We start from the raw sequence: 23,169 nt of genomic DNA, 5'->3' as shown, positions 1-23,169 counted from the left end.
AGGTGGTTGCCGAGAGGAAAGGTGGAGGAGGAAGAGGAAGAAGAAGAGGAGAATGGGAGGGAGATGTTAAAGGAATAAGATGGAGGTGTAGAGATGGGAGGGGTCTGGGGCGGTGACGTGAAGGAGGGAGGAGGGAAGGATGGTGGCAGGTGTGCTGGGAAAATAACAGGTTTCTTGGCTGAGGAGTAACTGTTTGATCTTGAGAGTTAGTTTAGTGGAGGAGCATAATTATAAGAGAGCGGTCGAGCAAGAGAGAGAGAGAGAGAGAGAGAGAGAGAGAGAGCTGGGAAGGAGGCAGTCTGATTTCACAGGTATAACGCGACGCTTCTCTCCGTTCAGAACTCAGCACCAAATGTTCTCACGCCTGTAGAAGATTCTCAGTTTTGTCGGAAATTACCTGTTTTCACGTGTTTTCTCTCCCACGCACATCTGTTCAAAGACGTGGAGGAGGAAGAGGAAGAAAGACAAGGAGAAAGAGGAAAATGAGGGAGAGAGAGACAAGGACGATGAGTAAGAGGAGGAGGAGGAGGAGGAGGAGGAGAGAGTGTCATCCTCTTCTCTCACTCTTCTTCTCTCCATCATCTCTCCATCACCTTTCATCCTCCCTTCCTTCCTTTCTTCCTCCCTCCTCTCCTTCCCCCCACTCTTCCTCCTGTCTTGGCGGGCTCCCTCTAATTATTGCGTCATTCGTCATCATTCTCAGCTCGTGGCCTTCACAATTAGATAAACACGTAAGGAAGTATGAGAAGTGCCTTTTGTGTTCATCTGTCTCTCCTCCGGATTGGCTGACGCTCTTTCTGTATCTCCAGTTGTGTTGCGGAGAGAACGTCAGCCAAAGAAAATAAGTAGAAGAGGAGGAGTGATTAGATAAGAATATTTGAGTTGTTGTTTTGTTGTTGTTGTTCTAGAATGCTAATTGCTTAACGGAAAGGAGCTGGGAGTTGAAGTAGTTTATAATGTAATTGTTCTTATTGTACTGTTGATGTAATGTGATTGTTTTCTTTCAGTAGTTACCGCTACAGGTGATTGGTGATGATAGTGGTGGTGGTGGTGATTATGGAGGCGGTTGTTTGTTGTGGTGACTATGATGCCAATGACAATTTTTAATACTAACGATGATGATGGTGATGGTGATGATCGGAGGTGGATTTATTTTTTGGGCAGTGATGATGATGATGATGATGATGACAAATGGTGATGACGTGCAATCAGAGCCTTCACGTGAGTCTCGTTTGGTGATGCATTTCCCACGACGCGTCACATCACATCAGCACGCGAAGATGAATAAAAGTAGTTCTGGTATTCAGTATATTGTTGTATAATCAAAGTAAAAATGACGCGTATTACTCTCTCTCTCTCTCTCTCTCTCTCTCTCTCTCTCTCTCTCTCTCTCTCTCTCTCTCTCTCTCTCTCTCTCTCTCTCGCTTCCCAATAACTTAGTTCCAATGGCTATTTTTATCCCGTCCTGTACCAAACGTTCCTTATCTCCATAACGTAATGACTCCAGTCTGTTTACCCTCATGATCTTGTCTTGTGTTGCATGGATACCACTGTTTGCCACGTTGAGAGGGAAAGTCTTGGCGTTTGAGGAGATTGGGGTTAATGCAGCTTACTAGGATTTATTAGTTTATTTATATATATAACATGACCAATAGGTATAGAAAAGATACCTCACAAAATGCCAGACCCATGAGGAAAGGTCGAAAGGTTAATACGATGTTGATGAGAGAGGTTAATGCTCGATATTGTGGAAAATTTATTGGTTTAATAACTTACGAAATAAAAGTAATAGAAACAGCATCTCAAAAACACTGAGAGGAAATTTCAAAAGGATTACCTAGAATTGAAGTAAGAGAGAGAGAGAGAGAGAGAGAGAGAGAGAGAGAGAGAGAGAGAGAGAGAGGGGGTGATGGGAAGAAACCTGACAGGGAGGGATTATTTTTACAGAAGAAATAACTTTGTCTTCTGTGTTGTCACGCCCGCACGGAAAGAAGGAGGCACGGTGAGAAAGGTTAATGATGAAGGTGATGACAAATGGTGTGTGTGTGTGTGTGTGTGTGTGTGTGTGTGTGTGTGTGTGTGTGTGTGTGTGTGTGTGTGTGTGTGTGTGTGTGTGTGTGTGTGTGTGTGTGTGTGTGACGTGGGTAGGAGAGACGTGAGAGAGAGAGAGAGAGAGAGAGAGAGAGAGAGAGAGAGAGAGAGAGAGAGAGAGAGAGAGAGAGAGAGAGTAAACATGCTTACATACATACATACCTCGAAGAAGTAAATAGAAATACAAGTAGACAAGAGTAGAAAGTCAGGTAGTAAAGATTGGAGAAAGGAAAGGAGGAGGAGGAGGAGGAGGAGGAGGAGGAGGAGGAGGAAGAGTGGGGGGATGGAAACAACTGCTGTGGTCGTGAACTTCTCATAACCTTGAGGGGCGTGTTCGTTCACGGCTGTAATCAGAATCAGGCAAAATTGTGGGCATTAAAGTGCAGTTTGTGGGAAGGGAGGATGGGTGGAGGGGGACATGTGCGCGTATGAGTGGATGGCAGGATCTCGCTGAAAGCCGGTGCCAATAACATTTACGAGGAATGCATGGGGAGAATGGCGGAGCTGGAGTGCCCTGTCGCCATCAGAAAGGCCGTTGCCGGGCAGCGCTGGGTAGGGAAGACTGTCTGCAAGAGTCTTTGTAAGGGCAAGCGTGACTATGTATTTGCTATATTCAGTAGGTGCAGTATTAGGTTTGCTGGTTATTAGTAGTGTGAGGAAGACAGTGAACATGGATAAGTCAAAGCTGGGCGTGCATCAAAGTGGCCAGGCGGTGGCGGCGGTGGCCTTGATGGCACACCTTCGAGGTCGCTGCTCCGTGCATGTCCTTTTCACACTATTTCCTAATGTGGCTTAACGGAACCATAAACTTTGTCGATGACATTAGATATTTTCATTATGCTAACGACGCCTCCCTGGTCTTACATTTCCGTGAGACGTGAGTCGGCGGGGAGTAGGTGGCTGAAGGTGGTTTTGTGTGGTCACTCCAGAAGCTGCGGCGCTATGTAAGTGTGACTCGCCAGTCCTGTCGTCACACTCAAATATCTGAGTGGACGCTGTGACCAGGCTGTTCAAAAAACCCCACGATACATGAGGCGTTCTTTGATAGTGCGTGTCTGAATCAGCCTTTCTGTTTCTTTGTTTGAGGATTCAAAAAGGGTGATTCTTGCATAGATTTTTGAAGGCTAACAAGTTTATGAAGGCGGGATTTGCCGGCCACAGCGCCCAACGCAACGTGTAAGATACCACAACAGGAAACACTCGTATGCCTCGCTGCTTCAAAGGAAGGGATGGCTTAAGTCTTGGTGGGGACGAGACAAAACAGTCTCACTTTTCTTTTAAACATAAGGTGCAGGAGTTCCTGAAAGACTCGTGCTAGGAAGCATAAAACCCGTGGGCGCTTTGTACCCTTGCACTGAGCGGCTCGCTGACACTGACGTGGCTGAGGGTGTTCCTAGTTAAGAACATCATTGGTCTCATAGTATGAGGGATCAAGATCTTTTGTTCCTTACAACCGGGCACGAGGCTCGTCGCGCGTCACAGAGCTCTGAATCTTTCCTTAGGCGTTTCCTGTACAACCTCCAGTACACACTTGTCTTAATGGTCACATAACGCCGAGGATATAAGAAGGTTATCGTGAATATTACTTTAGAATAAATGTATACCAGACACATAAATCACAATCCAATGATCTTTGCTGTCATGGGGCTGCCACACACGCCACAGATCAGCGCTAGTCTTATCTCCTCACAACAGTTTGTACCCATCTATTGTGGGCGCCACGTGGAGGTGAATGCGCTGAGAGTGGTGCTCAAGCGCCCTCTGATGGAACACACTAGTTAACTGTGCAAACACACGCCTGGAGGTCATCAGCCTGCCGCTGTGGGAGCGATTGCAGGCAGCAGGTGGCGTTGAAACAGTACATCATTATTTTCACCATTAATGAACTGCCTTGCCAGTTATTGTCTGAGTTATAATCAGCGGTAGCTTGATGTTAGGGAAAATAATATTATACTGATATTACACGTGGTGGTGACGGAAGGGACGCTCCTCCGTATACAGCCGCCTCTCCCTCGAGCGTTGTGTAAATAATCGATGTTGCTAGCTCGCATGGAAAGCTTAGTTTGGAGGGTCGACCCTGATGTCTGCCAGGCATTATGCAGCGCCTCATTCAAGCTCCCTCCCGCACTCTCGACCACGTCCTTCCTCACAGTGCCGGTAGCCCTTAAGATAAGCCCTCGCCAACACCGCCACCTGTGGCAGCCGAGTCAAGCGAGAGGGAGGCTGAGGGAGGAAGCTGCATGAAGGCAGGACCGCGGATAAACAAACACGCCTTGAGGCAGACTAGACGTTGCAAAGGCGCCACGCAAAGATCCTACCTCTTGCCAGCCTCCATTACACCTCAGAGCATCCCACATGTATTATTAATGGCAGCAGCTGATTAATCCTATATTGGACGGGATTTGATTGACCTTTGTGCATAATCCTTCCTTGTGATTGAAAGCCGAAAAAAAATGAAGCCCAGGATCCGGATTAATTCCAATAAAAAATGTGCCTGCTCTGCGAGGTGAGTCCAGGCAGCAAGACACGAGAGAGAGAGAGAGAGAGAGAGAGAGAGAGAGAGAGAGAGAGAGAGAGAGAGAGAGAGAGAGAGAGAGAGAGAGAGTAAACAATGGCATCGCTTGGCCTGTTTTGCTTATCAATGTCTCTATCATTTTTACGGCTCTCTTTAAAAACGAATCATGCTCTCATCACGAGAAATAAATTGTTGCTTTCTTCTTCAAAAGTCTTACCATTTTCTGTCCTGGAGTCTGCGTGCATGTGTATAGAATCAATTGGAGCGGATCTGTCGTTGGTTGGGACTAATTGGGAGTGGCAGTGGTGGTAGTGATAGTGGTGGTAGCAATAGTGGTAGCTGCAGTGGTTGTTGTTGTTATAGATGATTGGTGTCCAGCAGAAGCAATAGATGGATGGGAAGGAAGAGAAAACCTTCATTAATTGAGCCGCGAGGAAGACAAAGGGATCCCACAGGAGGGTTGACGGGAAAAGATGAGTAAAGAACGAAACTCCCATTAAAGAATTTACTGCCGTTCATGATATTGCTGTAATGGAGGTCGAGTTAAGTGTACACATTTATGTACAGCAACTCAAACAAAAAGGTACACTATTCCATGAAATATGTACGAAAGTTTATGAATATTTTAACCACATTTCCTCATAGTGAGTGATCTACTTTATAATACATATGGTTATACTAGTGAAATGACAATAGCTCTCTCTCTCTCTCTCTCTCTCTCTCTCTCTGAAACACTTTTCTCTCACCATCACAGTACTTCAGAGGCTCCAGTTGAAAATACTCGAGTTTTTAGGGTATTCATATGGTTCTGGTGATTGATTGGCAAGATTTCTAGTTTTTGAAAAGGACGACCTATCTTAAAAACCCAGCTAGTTGTCTCTGTGACCTTGCAGAATTGTCGTAGTGAGAGGGGAAGTCGTTTCTGAGTACGAGCGTGTCTCTCTCCTTGGTAATGGTGATGAAACAAACCCGATACATCACCACCTACATCACGTGCCGCACCGTATCTAATGTATTTTCATGGTGCCATTACCGCCGCTGCCTGACCGTCGCTTTGATGCCGCCGGGAACTGGTCTGGAAAACGTGTCGTGCAGGAGAAGACGACGAGCACACGAGTGAAACCGTTCATCTTGTCGTCACCTTCGTCGTGTTTCCTGGGAATGTACATGTTTTGATTGGAGAGAGAGAGAGAGAGAGAGAGAGAGAGAGAGAGAGAGAGAGAGAGAGAGAGAGGTGATTTTATATGCATGGAAGTGAATTGAATTATCTGCGTGGTGAGCAGTGGTGATTGTGATAATGAAAGTGAATAAGTTACGGTTGAAGATGACAATGATGGTGAAAATGTTAAAGGTGGAGATGGTGGTGGTGACTGTAGGGGTAGTGGTGGTGGTGGTCGTTGTGTGGAGAGAAGGTATCGATCATAGAGGTGATGGTGGAGCGTGTCGTGGTGGTGGTGGTGGTGGTAGTGGTGATGGAAGGCATTTGATGACGGTGGAGATATGGGTTGAATGGTGGTGGTGGTGGCGGTGGTGGTGGTGGTGGTGGCGGTAATGAGTGAAGTTGTGGCGATGGATGGTGGTGAGTGTTAGCATTGGTGGTGAGTGGTAAGTGACTGTGAGTGGTGAGGTGTGGTGGATCGTGAAGCGGCGTGATCTTCCCACAGTGACACCACAATCATTGGTAAGGCCTTCACAGTTTTCCCACACCCACAGTACTTGAACGCTTCACGAGGCGCTTATGGTACCAATGACTCCTGCAGACGTGACCACATTACCCGACAATAGTGCTGATGGCCGCTGCGTGGGTGGATGTGTATGGTGGGAGAAGGAATGGTGGTGGTGGTGGTGGTCGTGGTGGTGATGGTTGTGGTGTTGGGTAAGAATTTTGAGCTGATAATGGAAAGAAAAGGAAATGAAGTGAATGATAAAAAGTGCTCTCTCTCTCTCTCTCTCTCTCTCTCTCTCTCTCTCTCTCTCTCTCTCTCATCACCCGGTGTCTGGTTTCTGCTTTCTCTCTTTCCTTCCTATTTTCACCTTCCGGCGTGGGTTCTGTTTGGAAACACACCTGGCATCGTGACCTTGACCTCGAGGGATCAGTGTGCAAGTCTAACTCTCTCTCTCTCTCTCTCTCTCTCTCTCTCTCTCTCTCTCTCTCTCTCTCTCTCTCTCAATAGTTTTTCCCCACAAACTGACCACCTGGGAACCTCCGCTGTTTGGTGTGGCTGCAGGGCCCTGGGGAATAAATCACTAGTGCCAGGCCTGATTGGGTGTCGTCGTGGTTGGAGGCGAGAGGTGTTACGATGACTGGTGGGGTGTGTAGAGTTTGCTAAGTTGTCTAACGCGCCACAAAACGCCGCCTGCTGCTGAGTTGCCTTGGCATAAATCATAACCTCATTCTCTCTCTCTCTAGTAACGGGTTGTGTTGCTGCGGTTACCCTTTTTACTTGGCGTGTTTTTTCCTGGCCGGTTGCCTTCATGATGTTACGTCTTCCTGAGTTATGGATTTTGTGTTCCGGTCATGTTGAGTGTGCTGTGTAGGTTTTGAATGGAGTGTTTGCTAATTTTATTGCATTAGTAAGGGGTATTATTATTATTATTATTATTATTATTAATAGTAGTAGTAGTAGTGTTAGTAGTTGCTGTTTTTATATTATTATCATTATTGTTTTTAAATGGAGTGTTTACTAGTTTTCTCATATTAGTAGTAGTAGTGTTAGTAGCTATTGTTTTTTATGATCATTATTATCGTCATCACAGTTATTACGCCACCATAATGTTGCTATGGAATTAAGTAGATCGTACCTTATTTTACTATATTCGTTAGTCCGTCCCATCGGTCCAGAAGTATCTCAGTATCACCGACGAGTGACCAATACAATCTCACACGCCTTTCACTTATTCAAACCTATCGATTTGTTATCTTCACTGGTTTTAAGGTGGTTATGTGGAAGTTACTGTGAGTTTCAAGTGTCTTTCAATGATTCAGAGGTTGGTTTGAATATTCCCTGCTATGAATATGTAACACACCTTTGGAAATTCACCTAATATTTCTTATAACCTTCGTAATTAATATTTCAGAGTACGAACTAGTGTTATGTAACATCCTCCACCTCTTCCTCCTCCTCCTCCTCCTCCTCCTCCGTGTGTTTCTAATGACCTTAGGGAGCAGCACAGGATATATGCTCTAATAAAGACAAATTGGCTTCCTCTGATACAAATGCAAACTCAATCGGTTTGATACTATTTTTTAACTGTAAGGATGTAATTTTACAATCACGATTTGTTGTGGTTTGAAAGTTTCCGTTATGTGAGACACTAAACATTTCTTTCTTCTCTTCTTTTGTTAGAAACCCCTTAAGGAGACTACTACTACTACTACTACTACTACTACTACTACTACTACTACTACTACTACATAACTAATTTAATTTTCTTTTCTATTTTCAGACGGGAGCAGTTCAGCGAGATCGGACCTGAAGTCAGACAACAAAAGTACAAATGATAAGGTAAGGAACACTAACTTTTAAACCATTCGAGTGAAGAGCGACAGACTCACGAAGACAGATTTGGTATAGTTTGCCTTACAATGAATTTTCTCTGTTGGTAATGATTCTCGTTTTCTGTGGTGAAGTTCTCAGCACGGTAACTATAGTGCAAGGGGAGGCAGAGAGAGAGAGAGAGAGAGAGAGAGAGAATTTAAACAAAACTTAATACAAAGGAACATGTACCCAAAGGCGCACTGTCGTGTGCTACCTATTCTAAGGGTACTACAATCTATTTCTCTACAATATTTACAAGACTTAAAATAGATAATATACAAGATGGTCAGCATGTAAATGGAGCACTATTCGTTTCACTTCACTAGCACTATTCACGCACTGCACTACACTGAGTGTCACGTCACAAAGAGTGTCAGAGGAGTTGGCAGTGTCTCTCTCTCTCTCTCTCTCTCTCTCTCTCTCTCTCTCTCTCTCTCTCTCTCTCTCTCTCTCTCTCTCTCTCTCTCTCTCTCTCTCTCATCAACAACAACTCTTAACTCACCTCTCAAGTCAACACCACACTAACACCACCATCAACAAACTTCCACTTATCACACACAATAGTCTACCCTAAAAACTGGACTAGATATCCATTTTCTTTGAGCACGTTATGAACCCTTCCTTCCTTTCCCTCCACCCCGACACACCTGTACGTAAGAGATGCACATGTTTCTGTTGCCACTGACATTCTTCTTGAGCTCCCCACCCTTTGTTGAGGCGCCCCAGTGCACTTCCAGGCGTCGGGCAGCGGTCAGGTTTTCAGCCCCGCGTAGCCCCGAGGGATGGAGGGACTTGCCTTTGCTATCTCCCAGAAAAGTGCGCAACGGTTTACAGTTTCGCAAGTCCGCTCATACGCGTCCTCTCCGCTGGAAATTTCTAAGAGAGGGCTGTGATGTAAGGGGATTTGTCGGGGTGTGTATGTGTGTGTTTGTGTTTGTGTTTGTTACGTGGTTGGGGGTAGGTGTCTGGATGGGTGGTGGAGAGGTGTGTGTGTGCGTGTGTGTGTTTGTGTGTGTGTGTGTCTGTGTGTGTTTATACAGTATCATTTTTATGTCACAGGTTGCGTATCATGTCTAGACGTGTCGTGTCGGATGAAAATTAAATGTATCCTCGCACTTTTGTGTATTTATTCATTTGTTTATTTTATTTTTTTTTTGTTTTTTTTTTTTCCATAGGCCTTGGATGATGTAGTAAGAGGTGCATAGGCCGCGAGTCGCTTTCCTTTTACGTCCACCTCCGCCTCCTCGCCCTTTGATCCCGGAGGTGGACTTTGACATTTGCTACCAAAGTTTCCTCGCTTTGCAATGTAGACCAACTCAAGGACAAACAGCCGGATGAACTGGCGCCGTAGCAGACTAAAGGTGTAACTCATTCCAGGGGTCACCTGTGATGCGGCGGACTATCCCCTACACCACTGAGACGTGAAATGACAGAGCGATGTACACCAGACATATCACGAACGTTACAAAATTCTGCTCACGTTCGGTTTAGCAACGTTGCAGGCATGACACCAGATCAGTAAAAATCACGCGGTTATTTATCTTTTTTATTTCTTCGTGGTGTGCATGTAACTTTTTTTTGGTAGTGTTCCTTGGAAAGAGTCCAAGATGATGCTTAACGTTGGCATATTAAGAATGCATCGCAATGGTGGTGTCCGTGCTGGTATCTTTAGTTGGCTTGTGTCTTGCTGTGCTTCCCCCTGAGTCCCTCACTGGCTGCTTCAAGATGCATTACCTTCTCTTCCCTCCGGTCTCTCCTGCCTCCCCCGAGCTGATGAGCATTGGCCTCAGGAGTGTCGCCTGGTTTCAGGTGACCTATAAGGATGCATCTTCTGCAAATTAAATGAATGGTGCTGGGTAAAGAAGGTTGCTATGTCTGGTGGATGGTTTCATTCAAGACACTTATCCTCCAATTTTGGAAACACTTTTAACCTCTCACTAGGGAATGAGGTTTTCAGTGTGCCTTTTTTAGCTTTTTTTTCTCACTTGAAAAAGATCTAATTTTTTAGACACCATGTTCACGACCATGTTACACAGTGACACCATTCATGGCTGTTCCCAAAAAAGGCGTTACTCTCTTGTCACTGAATAGAAGCCTTTAATACGTGGTGCTCTGTATACATGAGAGCTAAAAAGCTCAGTGCCAGGCTCTCCTCGGGTGCCAAGGGACGGCAGGGGCGAGATTCGGGGTGCTTGCAGATTTTATTTACTTTGTTTCCTTCATTCTTGATCCACAGCGTGTATTGACAGGGAGTGTAGGGGCTGGATAATAACCTGGCGGGTGTCAAGGGTGCTGGAGAGTGGACAGGACAGGGTGTTAATGCTGCTCAGGAAGTTCCTGTCATGATAAGGAGAGGAACAAAAGATGGAAGAAGAGAATACAAATGGAGATGATAGTAGTAATATAATGGTGGTGAGAGTAGTGATGACAATAAATAGTAAGAGGGATATAACATCGATTGTATAGTTGAGCCAAATACCAGCACACTTAGTTCTCACGAGAATGTTTAGCTATCAATTTTTAATTAATGTCTGATTAGAGACGGGACAGCGAAGACGAAGATTTTTTCTTTCTCCTTCACTCCTTCACTCACGTGGGAACGTGGAAAAAATTATCACACTGTATGGAAAAAACTGACATGGAAACTTCATATGAAGGGATAAAGGGAGGACCAGGAGAAATGCTCTATATTGGGCCCCTGCAGAATAGGGGTAAACGTTTCTAGGCCACATCAAGTTTGAAAAATAAAGCCCGTAGGAAAATAACGGTTAAGTATGAATAAAGATGAAGGCAATTTAGTTTTGTTCACGTACAACTATTAAATATCTTGATCTTATTTTCTTTTCTTTGTTGTTGTTGCCTTGGACGTTGTACAAATCAATAACTTCTCTTAATATGGAAAAATCAATATGGCTTACAAAGCAAATTTCCCTGTGCCTCTCAGCCTCCCTTTGTACAACCTGCCTCATAGCTTTGTGTGGTGGGAAGCCTTTCAGCCGCCACGTTATAAAGACAGTCATTCATAAAAGTAGTAAGACATCTTTCATTTATTCCAACATCCATTGAATGAAAGTTACGTGGGATATGATTTTGAATAGCACATGTACAGATGTTAGAAAGAATGTGGTGTTGGTGTGGTGTAGAGGGAGAAAGGCAATGGATCAGGGGTAGGAACAAATAGGTGCGCGTAGTGTTGGTAATGAAAATGGGCGTATAGGGTATTGCAAGAATGTTGGTGAAGGAGTGGATGTAGTGTGGTGGTAGAGGGGATTGATATTAGGTGTTGATAAACAGAAGAATGCAGGATAGTGATGGAGGAGGAGGAAGGTGGAAGGGCAGGGCGCTGTTGCAGGTGGCGTAGAAATCATGACAAAGCATGAGGTCAGTTGAGTGTTCGCAAGCACACTGTGTCACGTGGGAAGAGAAGACTCCCTCTCCACCGGTTAATGCCGTCTGGCTGCCTTCTCCTGCCGCTGCATTACGAAAAAGGAAACCTTATTTGCTATGTGGATTGAGGCAGCGGTAGAAGGCAGTGGTGGAAGTAGTCAAGACGTAATGGCGAGATATTTGGCCAAGTCGATAGCGACGAGTGTTGGGCGGCGGTGGACGAGGTCGCGCGGGTCTGTAGATCCGGCGACCGCCAGCAACTCTCCAGTCGGCCTGGAGCCTTACAAAGTGCGGAGCCTGGCCACGCGGACTCCATTCCTTGGCCGGCCGTTCCGAGAAGGAGAGTGCCACATGGCGCCGCGGACACGACGGAGACAAATCTAACGGACGTGCCGCTAAAGTGACCTGCTGCGGGCGGCCCAGGATGCGGGTAGTGGCGTCGCGCTGGAGGGCGGCCGGGGCAGTGGGTTGACCCGAGGCTGTGTGGTTAGTTGTATGTGGCGTGAGGGGCTGAGGGCACCACCTGGCCGCCCATAGCCTGGCGCAGCTCGATCCGCGCTCCTCTAAACTTCAGGTGAAAACTTTTGGCTTCTGGACGCGTGGCGTGGCGGCCAGCGAGAAGGTCGAGGAGTGGCGCTCTAAAATTTTAGTTATTGTTCGCCGCCTGGTGTCCTCCGACACCCGCAGATTTGTCTTGTTTTGGTGAGGACCCTGCCAGGGCCTCAGTCTGCGGGTGCCTGGAGTAGCAGCCGTAAGGCGCGTCCACACTTCCCTGAGCGACGTGCAGTTCTTTTGTGGAGCGGTTCACACGTGCCGCTGTCAGGTCACGGACTGTAAACACTCCGCGGCCTCTGCCACGCCTCACAGAAGGTGCCGTGGCGCTAGCTACTCGGTGGCAAGTTTTTGGACAAGTTCACGAACTTCCTGGTAGAGGTAACTTTAAGATTCCTCGGTTCAGTACAAGTTTTAATGACTTTGGCAATTTTTTCTCAGCTCACACCTCATTGTTACACGTGGGGAGCGCTTCGTGGCGCGGGGCTCTGAAAGGAAAACCCACAGAGAACAGGAACTAGCATGTCATCGGAGCTGCAGCAGGAACAGTGGTGTTGAGGCCGCGGGTACCAAGTGCCTGACGGTGGGGCAAAGACCCTCTCCTGCCTTCACTGTCGCCACTCCCTCACCCTTCCCCCTCCGGCCTCACAGTGCTATGCAAAGCTCCTGAAGGTGACGGACTAGCCCTTTCCAGCCTCATCTCGTACTTCTCGCCAACCACGGCCTCCCTTCATACCGCCCTCGCCCGATGTGTGGATGGGATTACAAAACCAGATCTTGATACAAAGTTCCTATGCATCTACTTTTCTGGCTCTAATTTGTTTGCAGAAAGTTTATGAACAACGTATGTGATTTGTACATATCATCGCTTAGTTAAGTGCATCGTAGTTTATTGTACCAAGAAAATCGTGGATATTTTTTTGATGAATTTCGTTTTTGTGAAGGTGAGCGAGTGGCGAACACTGGTAGTCGTTATTTTACGAGCGAAAACAAACTTCAAGTTTTCTTGCATCCGTACAGGAAACCAGAATTGATCTACAAACCATGCGATAAGTCATTCGCGAATCTAGTTATGAAAGCAGACGGTGCTGACGCACGGCCGAGCGTGTGGGGTTGAGGACCAGCAGGCATCTGTCTCACTCAGCCGCTAGGAACCGAGAGGAAAACAGTGTGTTATCTAATCTTGTCGGCAAGGTGGAACACGAGCTGAGTGAACTTTTCTCGGCTACTAACTCACTTCTCACTCCTTGAAAGAGTCTGTGTTTGCATCAACTGAAATCGAGGAACTGTTAACTACACTATTTCAGTGTTACCTCCCTTACTAATTCCCTGCATCCCGATCTCCTCCTCTTCCTATCCCTTCTAATCCTGCTTCGCCTACCATTACTACAACCAACGCTTCCATCCCTTATCCCACTCCACATAAATTGGTGCTACAAGCGTCTACCTCTGTGTCAGGAAGCTCGAAGCAACACCCAAGATAACAGAGATAACAACAGCGCTGCTATCACTGGAGCGACGGCCGAGAAGACCACAGGCAGAGGCACACCAATATAGGTACGTGAGAGGAACGGGGACGTGGACGTGAGGAAGAGAGAAGAGAGAGAGAGAGAGAGAGAGAGAGAGAGAGAGAGAGAGAGAGAGAGAGAGAGAGAGAGAGAGAGAGAGAGAGAGAGGTTTGAAGTGCTTATGCTGCAAGTTTAGGTGTCTCCTCATCTCTCCTCTCCTTCCTTGTCGCGTCTCGCCGGAGTGTATTCTTCTAACGGTGCGGGGAAGACAGCGTTGCTTTGACGAACTGGAAAGGTACATGGAATGAATTATGTGTGACAAATCCCTGCTCTGCCTGTGGGTGGTGTGGGCAGTAGTGGTGATCAGACATCCAGGTGCTGCCTCGTCCGTTGTCTGTAATGGAGAAATTTGAACATGTCCTTCGCATGAGAATCGATTTCTTATTCTTAACCGAGACTTATGTTACGAAAGACTAGTGATTTGTAAGTCTGGTCTATAAATTGTTCGTTTTATAATGTAGGTTATGCAGTGTGTTGAATATCTGAACGCAGCCATTGCCAGTATTTGTTCAAATACTGGAATTCATTCTTTATATACAAGACAATTAGGATATTTTCTTTTACCTTTATCAAGAATTTACTTTGATACACTGCTAAGTGACAAGTTTCACTACCATTTGTAGTCTTGCTAACCTTTGTTTAAAGGCTCGAATTGATATTTTATATGCGAATCAATTAGTGTTCTTCGATACAATGGTTATTAGATTTGTTAATAATTTGCCGTCTCATTACACTTAATACAAAGGCAAAATACAAATTCATCCCTTGCATGCGAATTAGTTAAGCAGTTTTATCATTACCTTCATCACTGGTGTCATCAGTGATCAGTAATTTTCGTCAATATTCGTATTCTTTATGTTGTGTAATGAAAGGCGCTTTTCCCGTCTCATGGCTAAAGGTGCAAGGAATGGCCGCTGATTTCCCTGGCTTTCAAAAGAATTTCTACGTAACGTTTCCTTTCCTTCGTGGTATTAAAGGCGCGGAGTGTAAGGAAGAGGTGGATGGGGGAGACCTTCACGCCGCCTTGTGCTCATTACGCTAATTTTCGGATTTGTAGGAAGAAGAGTGTTGATCCCTTATAGCGCCCAGCCGCCCATCCACCTTGCTTCGCCTGGTGGTGTTTCTTGTTATTACTATTCATTATTATTATTATTATTATTATTATTATTATTATTATTATTATTATTAGTAGTAGTAGTAGTAGTAGTAGTAGTAGTAGTAGTAGTAGTAGTAGTAATAGCACAAATCGTCAAAACAAAGCCAGATAAAGGAACTACGAAGAATTATTACATAAGAAAAAAACAATAACAAACATTGGTTATGTGAGGTTGATTCTGAGAAGCCTTAACAAATTTAGCATTGGTGAATCGTCCAAACAAGTGACTCATCTCCTTCAGGACTGAGAGTAATGGGGAGGAGGGTAGTAAGAGGAGGGTAGTGAGGAAAGAGGAGGTAGAGGACAAAAGATAGGGAAGCAGTGGTGGTAAGGAGGGGTGGAGGGTGACGTAGGTGGAAAGGAAACAGGAGGCAAAGAAGATAGAGGAGGAAGAGGAAGAGGGAAAGGGATAAGGAAAGGCCAGTCCAGTAATAGATTCAGGATTGCTTTCGCTCCAGTTTCCTTAATGCAGTTTTGCTTCAGGTGTTTTTGCAGGATGTTATGCTTCCAATAGAACAAAGGTAGCGGTGACGTGAACTAATGGCACTGGAATTGGGAGTCTGAGTCGATCACAAGTCCACTTCCCTTTATCGTCGTCAGGGGACAGAGAGACGCAGTCGTGTGTTGTATCTAGCCTCTGGGGTCTCCTGTGTGTGGCAGGGCAGTGATTCTGTCCAGTTGTCCGAGATGCCTTTCATTCCATCGTCCTGGCGGTGTGCAGTGGCCTGTTATTTCTCCTACCAGTTTGATGCGGTGCTATTTGTTAAGTATAACTCATCCTAATGAAAAGTAAATAAAAGGAAAAAAGGAGTATATAATAACTTTTCCTAAGCGGCAGAACAATTGTAAGAGCGTGTGTCTGAATGGTCAGGGTATTCACGGGAAATGTGTAGAACTGTGAAGGAATTTTATTTATTTTTGTAGTAAGTTCCATAGCCATTATTTGAAATACAAATTTAAGGCAATTTGTACCTCTGACATAGCATTTGTTGATATTGACTTTCGCAGCAGCATTCCAAAATATATGTATTTATTGCCATGATTTTCCAGCGCAGGGAGACACTTGACTGGTCGTGGCATCCTTGTTCAGGGCACCCTCTTCCAGTGTCGTAATTGGTGAGCCCTCGCCGTCCACACACTGGTGCATCGTCAAGCGCAAGGCAGACTGAAGTGAAAGGGCGTCTCGTGTATACTTGTGAACCAATGCAGTGTTTCCATTTCTATAGGGAATAATTGCTTGTATGCGATGGTTGCCTGTGCCTTTTCGGCGTTCCATAGCCCTCTTGTGATTACCTGGCACATACAGAGAGTGTGAGTGTGAAGTGTAGGTACTGGGGAAACACAGGTCATAAGAGATCCGCCATTCTATTTTGAGAAAAGAGAGTGACCTGCAACAGAGACAAGGGTGACTTTAAGTTCAAGTCTGCCAAAAAGTTCCCGCGGGAAAAACACTCTGGGTAATTTTAGTTTCATTATCCTGCAACTCTCTCTTACTTGAAGGAAAATTGCAAGATGCATCAACACTCTTAAAACAAAACAAGATTTTGCAATTTCATGGATCACTAGGACGTGGGAGAGGCGATGTAAGGGAAAACTGACAGAAAAACTGCTCTTTCTGAAAGCAAATTCCTGTTTTACCGGAAGGCGATTTAAGTTTTTATGTCTTACTTATGACATTCAATAAATAGTAAATGTGAATAATACCTCGCTTCCGTTCCGACGCAGCGTCTTGAGCAGTGACTCGCGTTGCTGATGTGGTTTCTTACCCGGCGGCTTTTTTGTACTTGTGTTCTTAAAGACTCCAGTTTTTATCAACACATTTAGTTTACTTTATTAATTCAGATCAATGTGTTGTGTTGAGATGAAGGCATCCATGAAAACATCTTGGCGATTAGTCTCAAACACTTGGCTTTAAGAAACGTGGAGTTTTTAAGGTGGCACGCATTGTATTGGTGCCACATACACTCTTCGCTCGAAACGTTTGCACCCAGAGCTGTTTCGTGTCGAGTGGTGTAAAGGTAGCGCTTGAAGGACGAGGGAAAGGAAGGAGGGAGTAAGGGAGGAAGGAGAGCGTTGGAGGTCAGTCCTGTCAAGCCTAATGGACTGAGTGGTGTGTTTGTGGGGCAGGACGAGCTGTGTGTGTGAGAGAGAGAGAGAGAGAGAGAGAGAGAGAGAGAGAGAGAGAGAGAGAGAGAGCAAAGGATTGACCACCTATTTCTGTACCAAAGCTTTCTTTAGATCTAAAGTTCTCTCTCTCTCTCTCTCTCTCTCTCTCTCTCTCTCTCTCTCTCTCTCTCTCTCTCTCTCTCTCTCTCTCTCTCTCTCTCTCTCTCTCTCTCTCTCTCTCTCTCTCTCTCTACCTTTGTACATATATAAATACAGTGACACTTGCGTGGTCCTTCAATGTCCCTGCTCTTGGTGGCGACTTCTCATGTGTTTTATTTATCAAAGTTTGAATACATATATTTGTTGTTTTACTTTTTTTCTCCTTTATTATTTTATGAAGCTCCAGTTTTAGTTTTAAGGATCAAATAGCTTTTTAAAATTTTACTTGTTTTTTTCATGCATATTAAGAGACAAACTGACAATTTATGAGTTGTCAATTTTTCTCTCGTTATATTTCATATTTATCTTGCATATTTTCTGCATGTGCGTTTTTCTCTTTCTGTTTCTATGACTTTTTTTCCGTGCTTGTTTACACTTGTTACTACTTTACTTTCATAATATTTTGCATCCTTCTTTTTTATCCTGTGGCGTCGTCCTCTTCTTTTCACGAGATTTTTCTTTCACTCTTTATTTCTGTTTCCGCGTTGCTTGTTCCGAATGGCAAGTGCTGTTTATTTACGTCTAGGGTCACGACAGCTGGTTCTTGTTGACGTCGTGTGTCGCATCGGGAGGTACTGAGGCTTGTCGTTCTTGAGGTTAGGACAAGGAGAGTTGGGAAGTTAGAGAAGGTAGGAAGGAGGAATGCTTAGGGTTTACATGGGTCATCTTAAGGGGGTGTTCTGGTTCCGACTTGCGTGACAACTCGGCTTTCTTAGTTGAGTTAAGTTTAGGTATACTGCAAAATTTCACTCTATCAAAACACAAATACTATTAGTCAGGATACATTTGGCCATTCATTTCAGATTGTTGTCTCGATGGATTTTCTTTTAGAAGTATATAGAATAGCAGATGAATTTCACCCCTGAAATACGTATAATTGAGATGGTCGTATACTCTGTTGTATGATTATAGTAAACCATCAATTCCTTCAAACAGGAAAGACGTAGCCAAAGATATGGACTAACAAAGAGCAAAAATAAGAACTGTTATTGATGGTTTAGAGTTAGGTGAGCTGTCCTTGTGTTAGGCTCGGCAGAGAGTCGGCTGACACTCAGAAACGAGCAGGAGGTTTGGAGTAATTGGTGCAGGGAAGAATGATTGCTTGCCAGAGGACGGGATGCAGCAAGGACTAGTAGTGGCTCATCCTGCACTCTGGCCATTCCCGTTTCCTCGTGCCCGGCTTCCTCACCAGCGGATTATATGGAATTAAGCACTTGCTGTTTCTTGGTATACTTTTTTATATAGACTTTTGTCCGGTGCATGAATGAGTGTACGCGTGTGTGTCGATTTAAAAAAAAGAGTTATATCCAGACTGCTCCAATTTCACTCAATTTGTATTTTGTACGCTCAAACATTTTTCTTTTCAATATTCAAAAAAAAACTGGATGGAGTTGCAAGGTATTTTGTAGTAAACGAGAGAGAGAGAGAGAGAGAGAGAGAGAGAGAGAGAGAGAGAGAGAGAGAGAGAGAGAGAGAGAGAGAGAGAGAGAGAGAGAGAGAGAGAGAGAGAGAGAGAGAGAGAGAGAGAGAGAGAGAAGAATGTATGTGTGTGTGCGCGCGTGCGTTTCTACCATGTTGTTGTTGTTGACACTGAGGTGAAAACTCAAAACAAGTAGGATGACGAGGAATGTGACAGAATTCAATGGAAAGAAAAGCAACTCTATCTGTCTTCATGGCACTTGCAATGCTCTCCCGAGATTTTCTTCACGTGTCTTCCTCTTCACACTTTTCTGGTTTATTTCTCGCCGTTCTCCCTTGTCTGTTGGTCCGTCAGTCATCCTGTGTGTCCTGTCTTGTTGTCTACTTGTGTGTGTGTGTGTGTGTGTGTGTGTGTGTGTGTGTGTGTGTGTGTGTGTGTGTGTGTGTATAAGACTCTCTTTTATTTGTGTAGTTTCTACAAAGGACCTTTCTTCTTTTACTTTTTCTTTCGTTCTACCTTCCCTTTGTTGTGTATATGTGTGTATTCATGCATGTATGCTTTGTTCACGTATGTGTGTATGTAAGTATGTATGTATTTATCTAGGTATTTTTTGTATACATGAGTGAATGAAGGGTGTGAGAGAGGAGGTAATGAGGGTCAGGAAGTCATCGTGAAGTGGGCGAAGAAGGGAGAGGGAAGGGATGAGAGTTTGTAGAGGGAAGATTGAGATAATGTAATTGATAAAAAAAAAAAAACAGGTAAGGGCGAGACCAGTAGTGAAATATTGTCACTAATAAGAGAAGGAGAAGGGCGAAGAAAAACAAGGAAGAAAAAGAGAAGGAGACACAGATAAAGGTAAAAAGAAATGATTGGAAGGCGAAATGAAAGAATGATAAATGAAGACAATAAAAAAGTCCATTATTAAGTGAAAAAATAAAAAAAAAACGAGAAAAAAATAGTTAATACATAGAAACTCACTCCTCCTCCTCCTCCTCCTCCTCCTCCTCCTCCTCCTCCTCCTCCTCCTCCTCCTCCTCTTGCTTTCAATGAGGCATTTTTCCCACTCTCTTTTCTTCCTCTTTCTATGCGAATCATCTATATTGCCTCCTCCTTTGATAGGCTGAAGGAGGCAGTGAAGGAAGAGAACCCACATAGATAAAAGGAACCACAAAAGTATAACAAGAATAAAAGAAAAGAATAATAAAAAAAGGCATAAGAAAGAAACACCCAAAAAAATAGTAGATAGAATAAAAATGACTTGAAGGGAAGAGAGAGAGAGAGAGAGAGAGAGAGAGAGAGAGAGAGAGAGAGAGAGACGTGCAGCTGAAATATCTCTCTGGTCGGTATGTGCATTCAGAGACAAGATAGAAAGAGAGAAAATGGAAGGAAAAGAAAGAGAGAGAAAGTGAGAGGGAAAAATTTACCTGTTGTGGATTTTACATTAGTTTTTACCATACAATTTGGTAATTTGGTTGAAAATGGTTATGACTTAATCTCTCTCTCCCTCTCTCTCTCTCTTTCTCTCTCTCTCTCTCTCTCTCTCTCTCTCTCTCTCTCTCTCTCTCTCTCTCTCTCTCTCTCTCTCTCTCTCTCTCTCTCTCTCTCTCTCTCTCTCTCTCTCTCTCTCTCTCTCTCTCTCCCTCTCTCTCTCTCTTTCTCTACAAACTGGCAAATGTAAATATATGTACAAATTAATAAACTAAAAAGGTATATAACCTAACTTAATCAGGCTTTTAGGGTTTGTCAGGCTGTGTCATTGGGTATCAACATGTACCAGATTCTCTCAGAGTGTGTCTAGGACTTTGAGGGGTTGTCAGGGTTTGTCAGTCTTTGTCATAGTCAGTCAGGGAATGTGGTAGGATCTGTCAAGGTGTACCAGGGCCTGTCAGAGATTTTCAAGTGTTTTTAGGAAGAGTCAGGCTGTATAAGTGGCTCTCAGGTATTATCACGGAATATGAAGTGCTGTCAGGGATTGTCATGTATTATAAGGCACTATCAGGGATCGTCTTGGGATGTCACTGGCTGTAATGGGCCTTCATTGTAAGGATACTGAAGCGAGAAAGACAAAAAACAACAGTGAAACAATATCTAAGTAATGAAGCCATTGGAGTGGTTCATATTTGTGAATAAAAAGAATATATTCATTTAATTTAATGTATATTTTCATTTCACGTGTTGGAGAGTTGCAGTGCATTAGGTAATGTGATGGTGAAAGTTGTTGTAGATATTGCGGTTGTTTTAGTTGCTTATTGTTACTCTTATAATTTTATTGTTTTCTAATTCTATTTTAGTAAAAAAATGGAAATTAGCAAATAAATTAATGAATATATATATATATATATATATATATATATATATATATATATATATATATATATATATATATATATATATATATATATATATATATATATATATATATATATATATATATATATATATATATGTATATATATATGATATATATCTATATATTAACATGTCTGTCCGATATGACTCTCTCTCTCTCTCTCTCTCTCTCTCTCTCTCTCTCTCTCTCTCTCTCTCTCTCTCTCTCTCTCTCTCTCTCTCTCTCTCTCTCTCTCTCTCTCTCTCTCTCTCTCTCTCTCTCTCTCTCTCTCTCCTCTCCTTTATCTCTTCCTCCCTCCCATCTCCCTCCTCCTGCGCCAACCCACTACTCTCTCCCGCCTCCCTCCCTCCTTGAAGCTGCCTGACCCATTCACTCCCAGGAAAACAGGTGTGTTTTTAACATTATTTTTTTTCAGCTTAAAGTAATATTTTCTCCCACTCTCTCTCTCTCTCTCTCTCTCTCTCTCTCTCTCTCTCTCTCTCTCTCTCTCTCTCTCTCTCTCTCTCTCTCTCTCTCTCTCTCTCTCTCTCTCTCTCTCTCTCTCTCTCTCTCTCTCTCTCTCTCTCTCTCTCTCTCTCTCTCTCTCTCTCTCTCTCTCTCTCTCTCTCTCTCTCTCTCTCTCTCTCTCTCTCTCTCTCTCTCTCTCATACTTTTTCTTCCACAAGACTTTGTGATTTTCTAGAAGAGATAGAGAGAGAGAGAGAGAGAGAGAGAGAGAGAGAGAGAGAGAGAGAGAGAGAGAGAGAGAGAGAGACGTAGGGGGTGAAGCCGTGCATGGTCACGCCGGGCTATCCCCATGACCTCTTTATTGTCTTAGATGCTTCACCTTTGACCTTCCTTCCCGCACCTTGCAAATTGATTCTGAGAGACGAGGCAGTGACGTGAGGCGGACTGCAACACCCCTCTCTACTCCTGCTCCTCCTCCTCCTCCTCCTCCTCCTCCTCCTCCTCCTCTTCCTCCTCCTCTTCCTCCTCTCCCTCCTCCTGCTGTGGCAAGATGATGTTCCCTTGAGGAGGACGACGAAGAGGAGGAGGAAGATAAAGGAGAGGAAGCAAGTGCTGTTCTCTCCCCTACTCTTCTCTCACCTGTCCTGGCTTCCCTTCACACCTGGACGCGCCTGTAAAGCTTTAGGCGAAGGGAACGTCAAGGATCAAGCGCTTTACGAAACGTTCTTCCTACAGGCCAGAGTTGGTGTCCGGTAGAGGTGACTTGTGTTCGCAATAGCAAGGTGATTGAAGATGAGGTAGTGAGGTGTTTGTTTTAATCTTGATTTTAGTGGTGTTCTTTTTAGTATCTCCTGTATTTATTGTTATTGTTCTCTTTTTTTCATTTTTTATATTGGTTTCTTAACCTTTTTTTTCTCTATTTTTTCTCATTTTTTTTGTTTCTTCTTGTTGTTATTGTTATTCATTTGTTTTTTTCCTATTTTTTCCGCCTCTTTCCGTCGTTATTTTTTTTAAACTTATATATCGTTTTTACTCTTGGACTTCTGTTATCTCTCTCTCTCTCTCTCTCTCTCTCTCTCTCTCTCTCTCTCTCTCTCTCTCTCTCTCTCTCTCTCTCTCTCTCTCTCTCTCTCTCTCTCTCTCTCTCTCTCTCTCTCTCTCTCTCTCTCTCTCTCTCTCTCTCTCTCTCTCTCGTCGTTACTAGTTCCTTCTACAAACATTTTTCTTTCCCTTCCCTATCATGTTAGTTCTTTCCCTCCTGCCTCTCTCTCTCTTTCTTAACTGAAGGAGGGTAACATCTGGACTTTCAAGACTTCAGTAGATAAACGTGGCCTTGGTACTTTCTGTCCATATCTTGGTTGTGGCGTGTGGCGTCTAATTTGGAGAGTGCTGTGTGAGTGTGTGAGTGTGTGTGTGTGTGTGTGTGTGTGTGTGTGTGTGTGTGTGTGTGTGTGTGTGTGTGTGTGTGTGTGTTGTAGCTCACGCACGTGTATGAAGTAACTATTCGCATTAATATGAATAATACAAATTAGAGGTTCCCTAAAAATGCCTGTAAGGAGATAATAAAGCAATTACGTGTTTGATACTGAATCAATATTCGATTTTGTTACTTATCTGCAGAGAGAGAGAGAGAGAGAGAGAGAGAGAGAGAGAGAGAGAGAGGAAGAGAGACCCACAAATCAGATGATGCATGAGGAAATGAAACTATAAATAAAAACAAACACGACGAGACAACAGACTTGGATCAGAGTCGACCACCAATCATAGCCAGGATGGAAGTCACGTTGAGCCAATCATATACTTCTAATCCCGTGACGTC

The 23,169-nt window shown here is 44.1% G+C and overlaps 1 protein-coding gene across 5 annotated transcripts in view; it reads left to right on the top strand.

The window, feature by feature from the left end:
- LOC123509945 (pleckstrin homology domain-containing family G member 5-like) overlaps positions 1-23,169 on the top strand; it is a 491,065-nt gene that overhangs the window by 159,092 nt on the left and 308,804 nt on the right. For all 5 annotated transcript variants that reach the window (XM_045264604.1, XM_045264602.1, XM_045264603.1 and 2 more), the window contains one exon: positions 8,054-8,112. In XM_045264604.1, coding sequence (XP_045120539.1) covers positions 8,054-8,112 — 59 coding nt within the window. The remainder of the gene's footprint in view (positions 1-8,053; positions 8,113-23,169) is intronic.

Source organism: Portunus trituberculatus, chromosome 27 (assembly GCF_017591435.1).
Source record: "Portunus trituberculatus isolate SZX2019 chromosome 27, ASM1759143v1, whole genome shotgun sequence".
Taxonomy (NCBI): domain Eukaryota; kingdom Metazoa; phylum Arthropoda; class Malacostraca; order Decapoda; family Portunidae; genus Portunus; species Portunus trituberculatus.
Note: the sequence above shows the minus strand (reverse complement) of the source record. Positions and strands in the feature narration are given on the sequence as shown.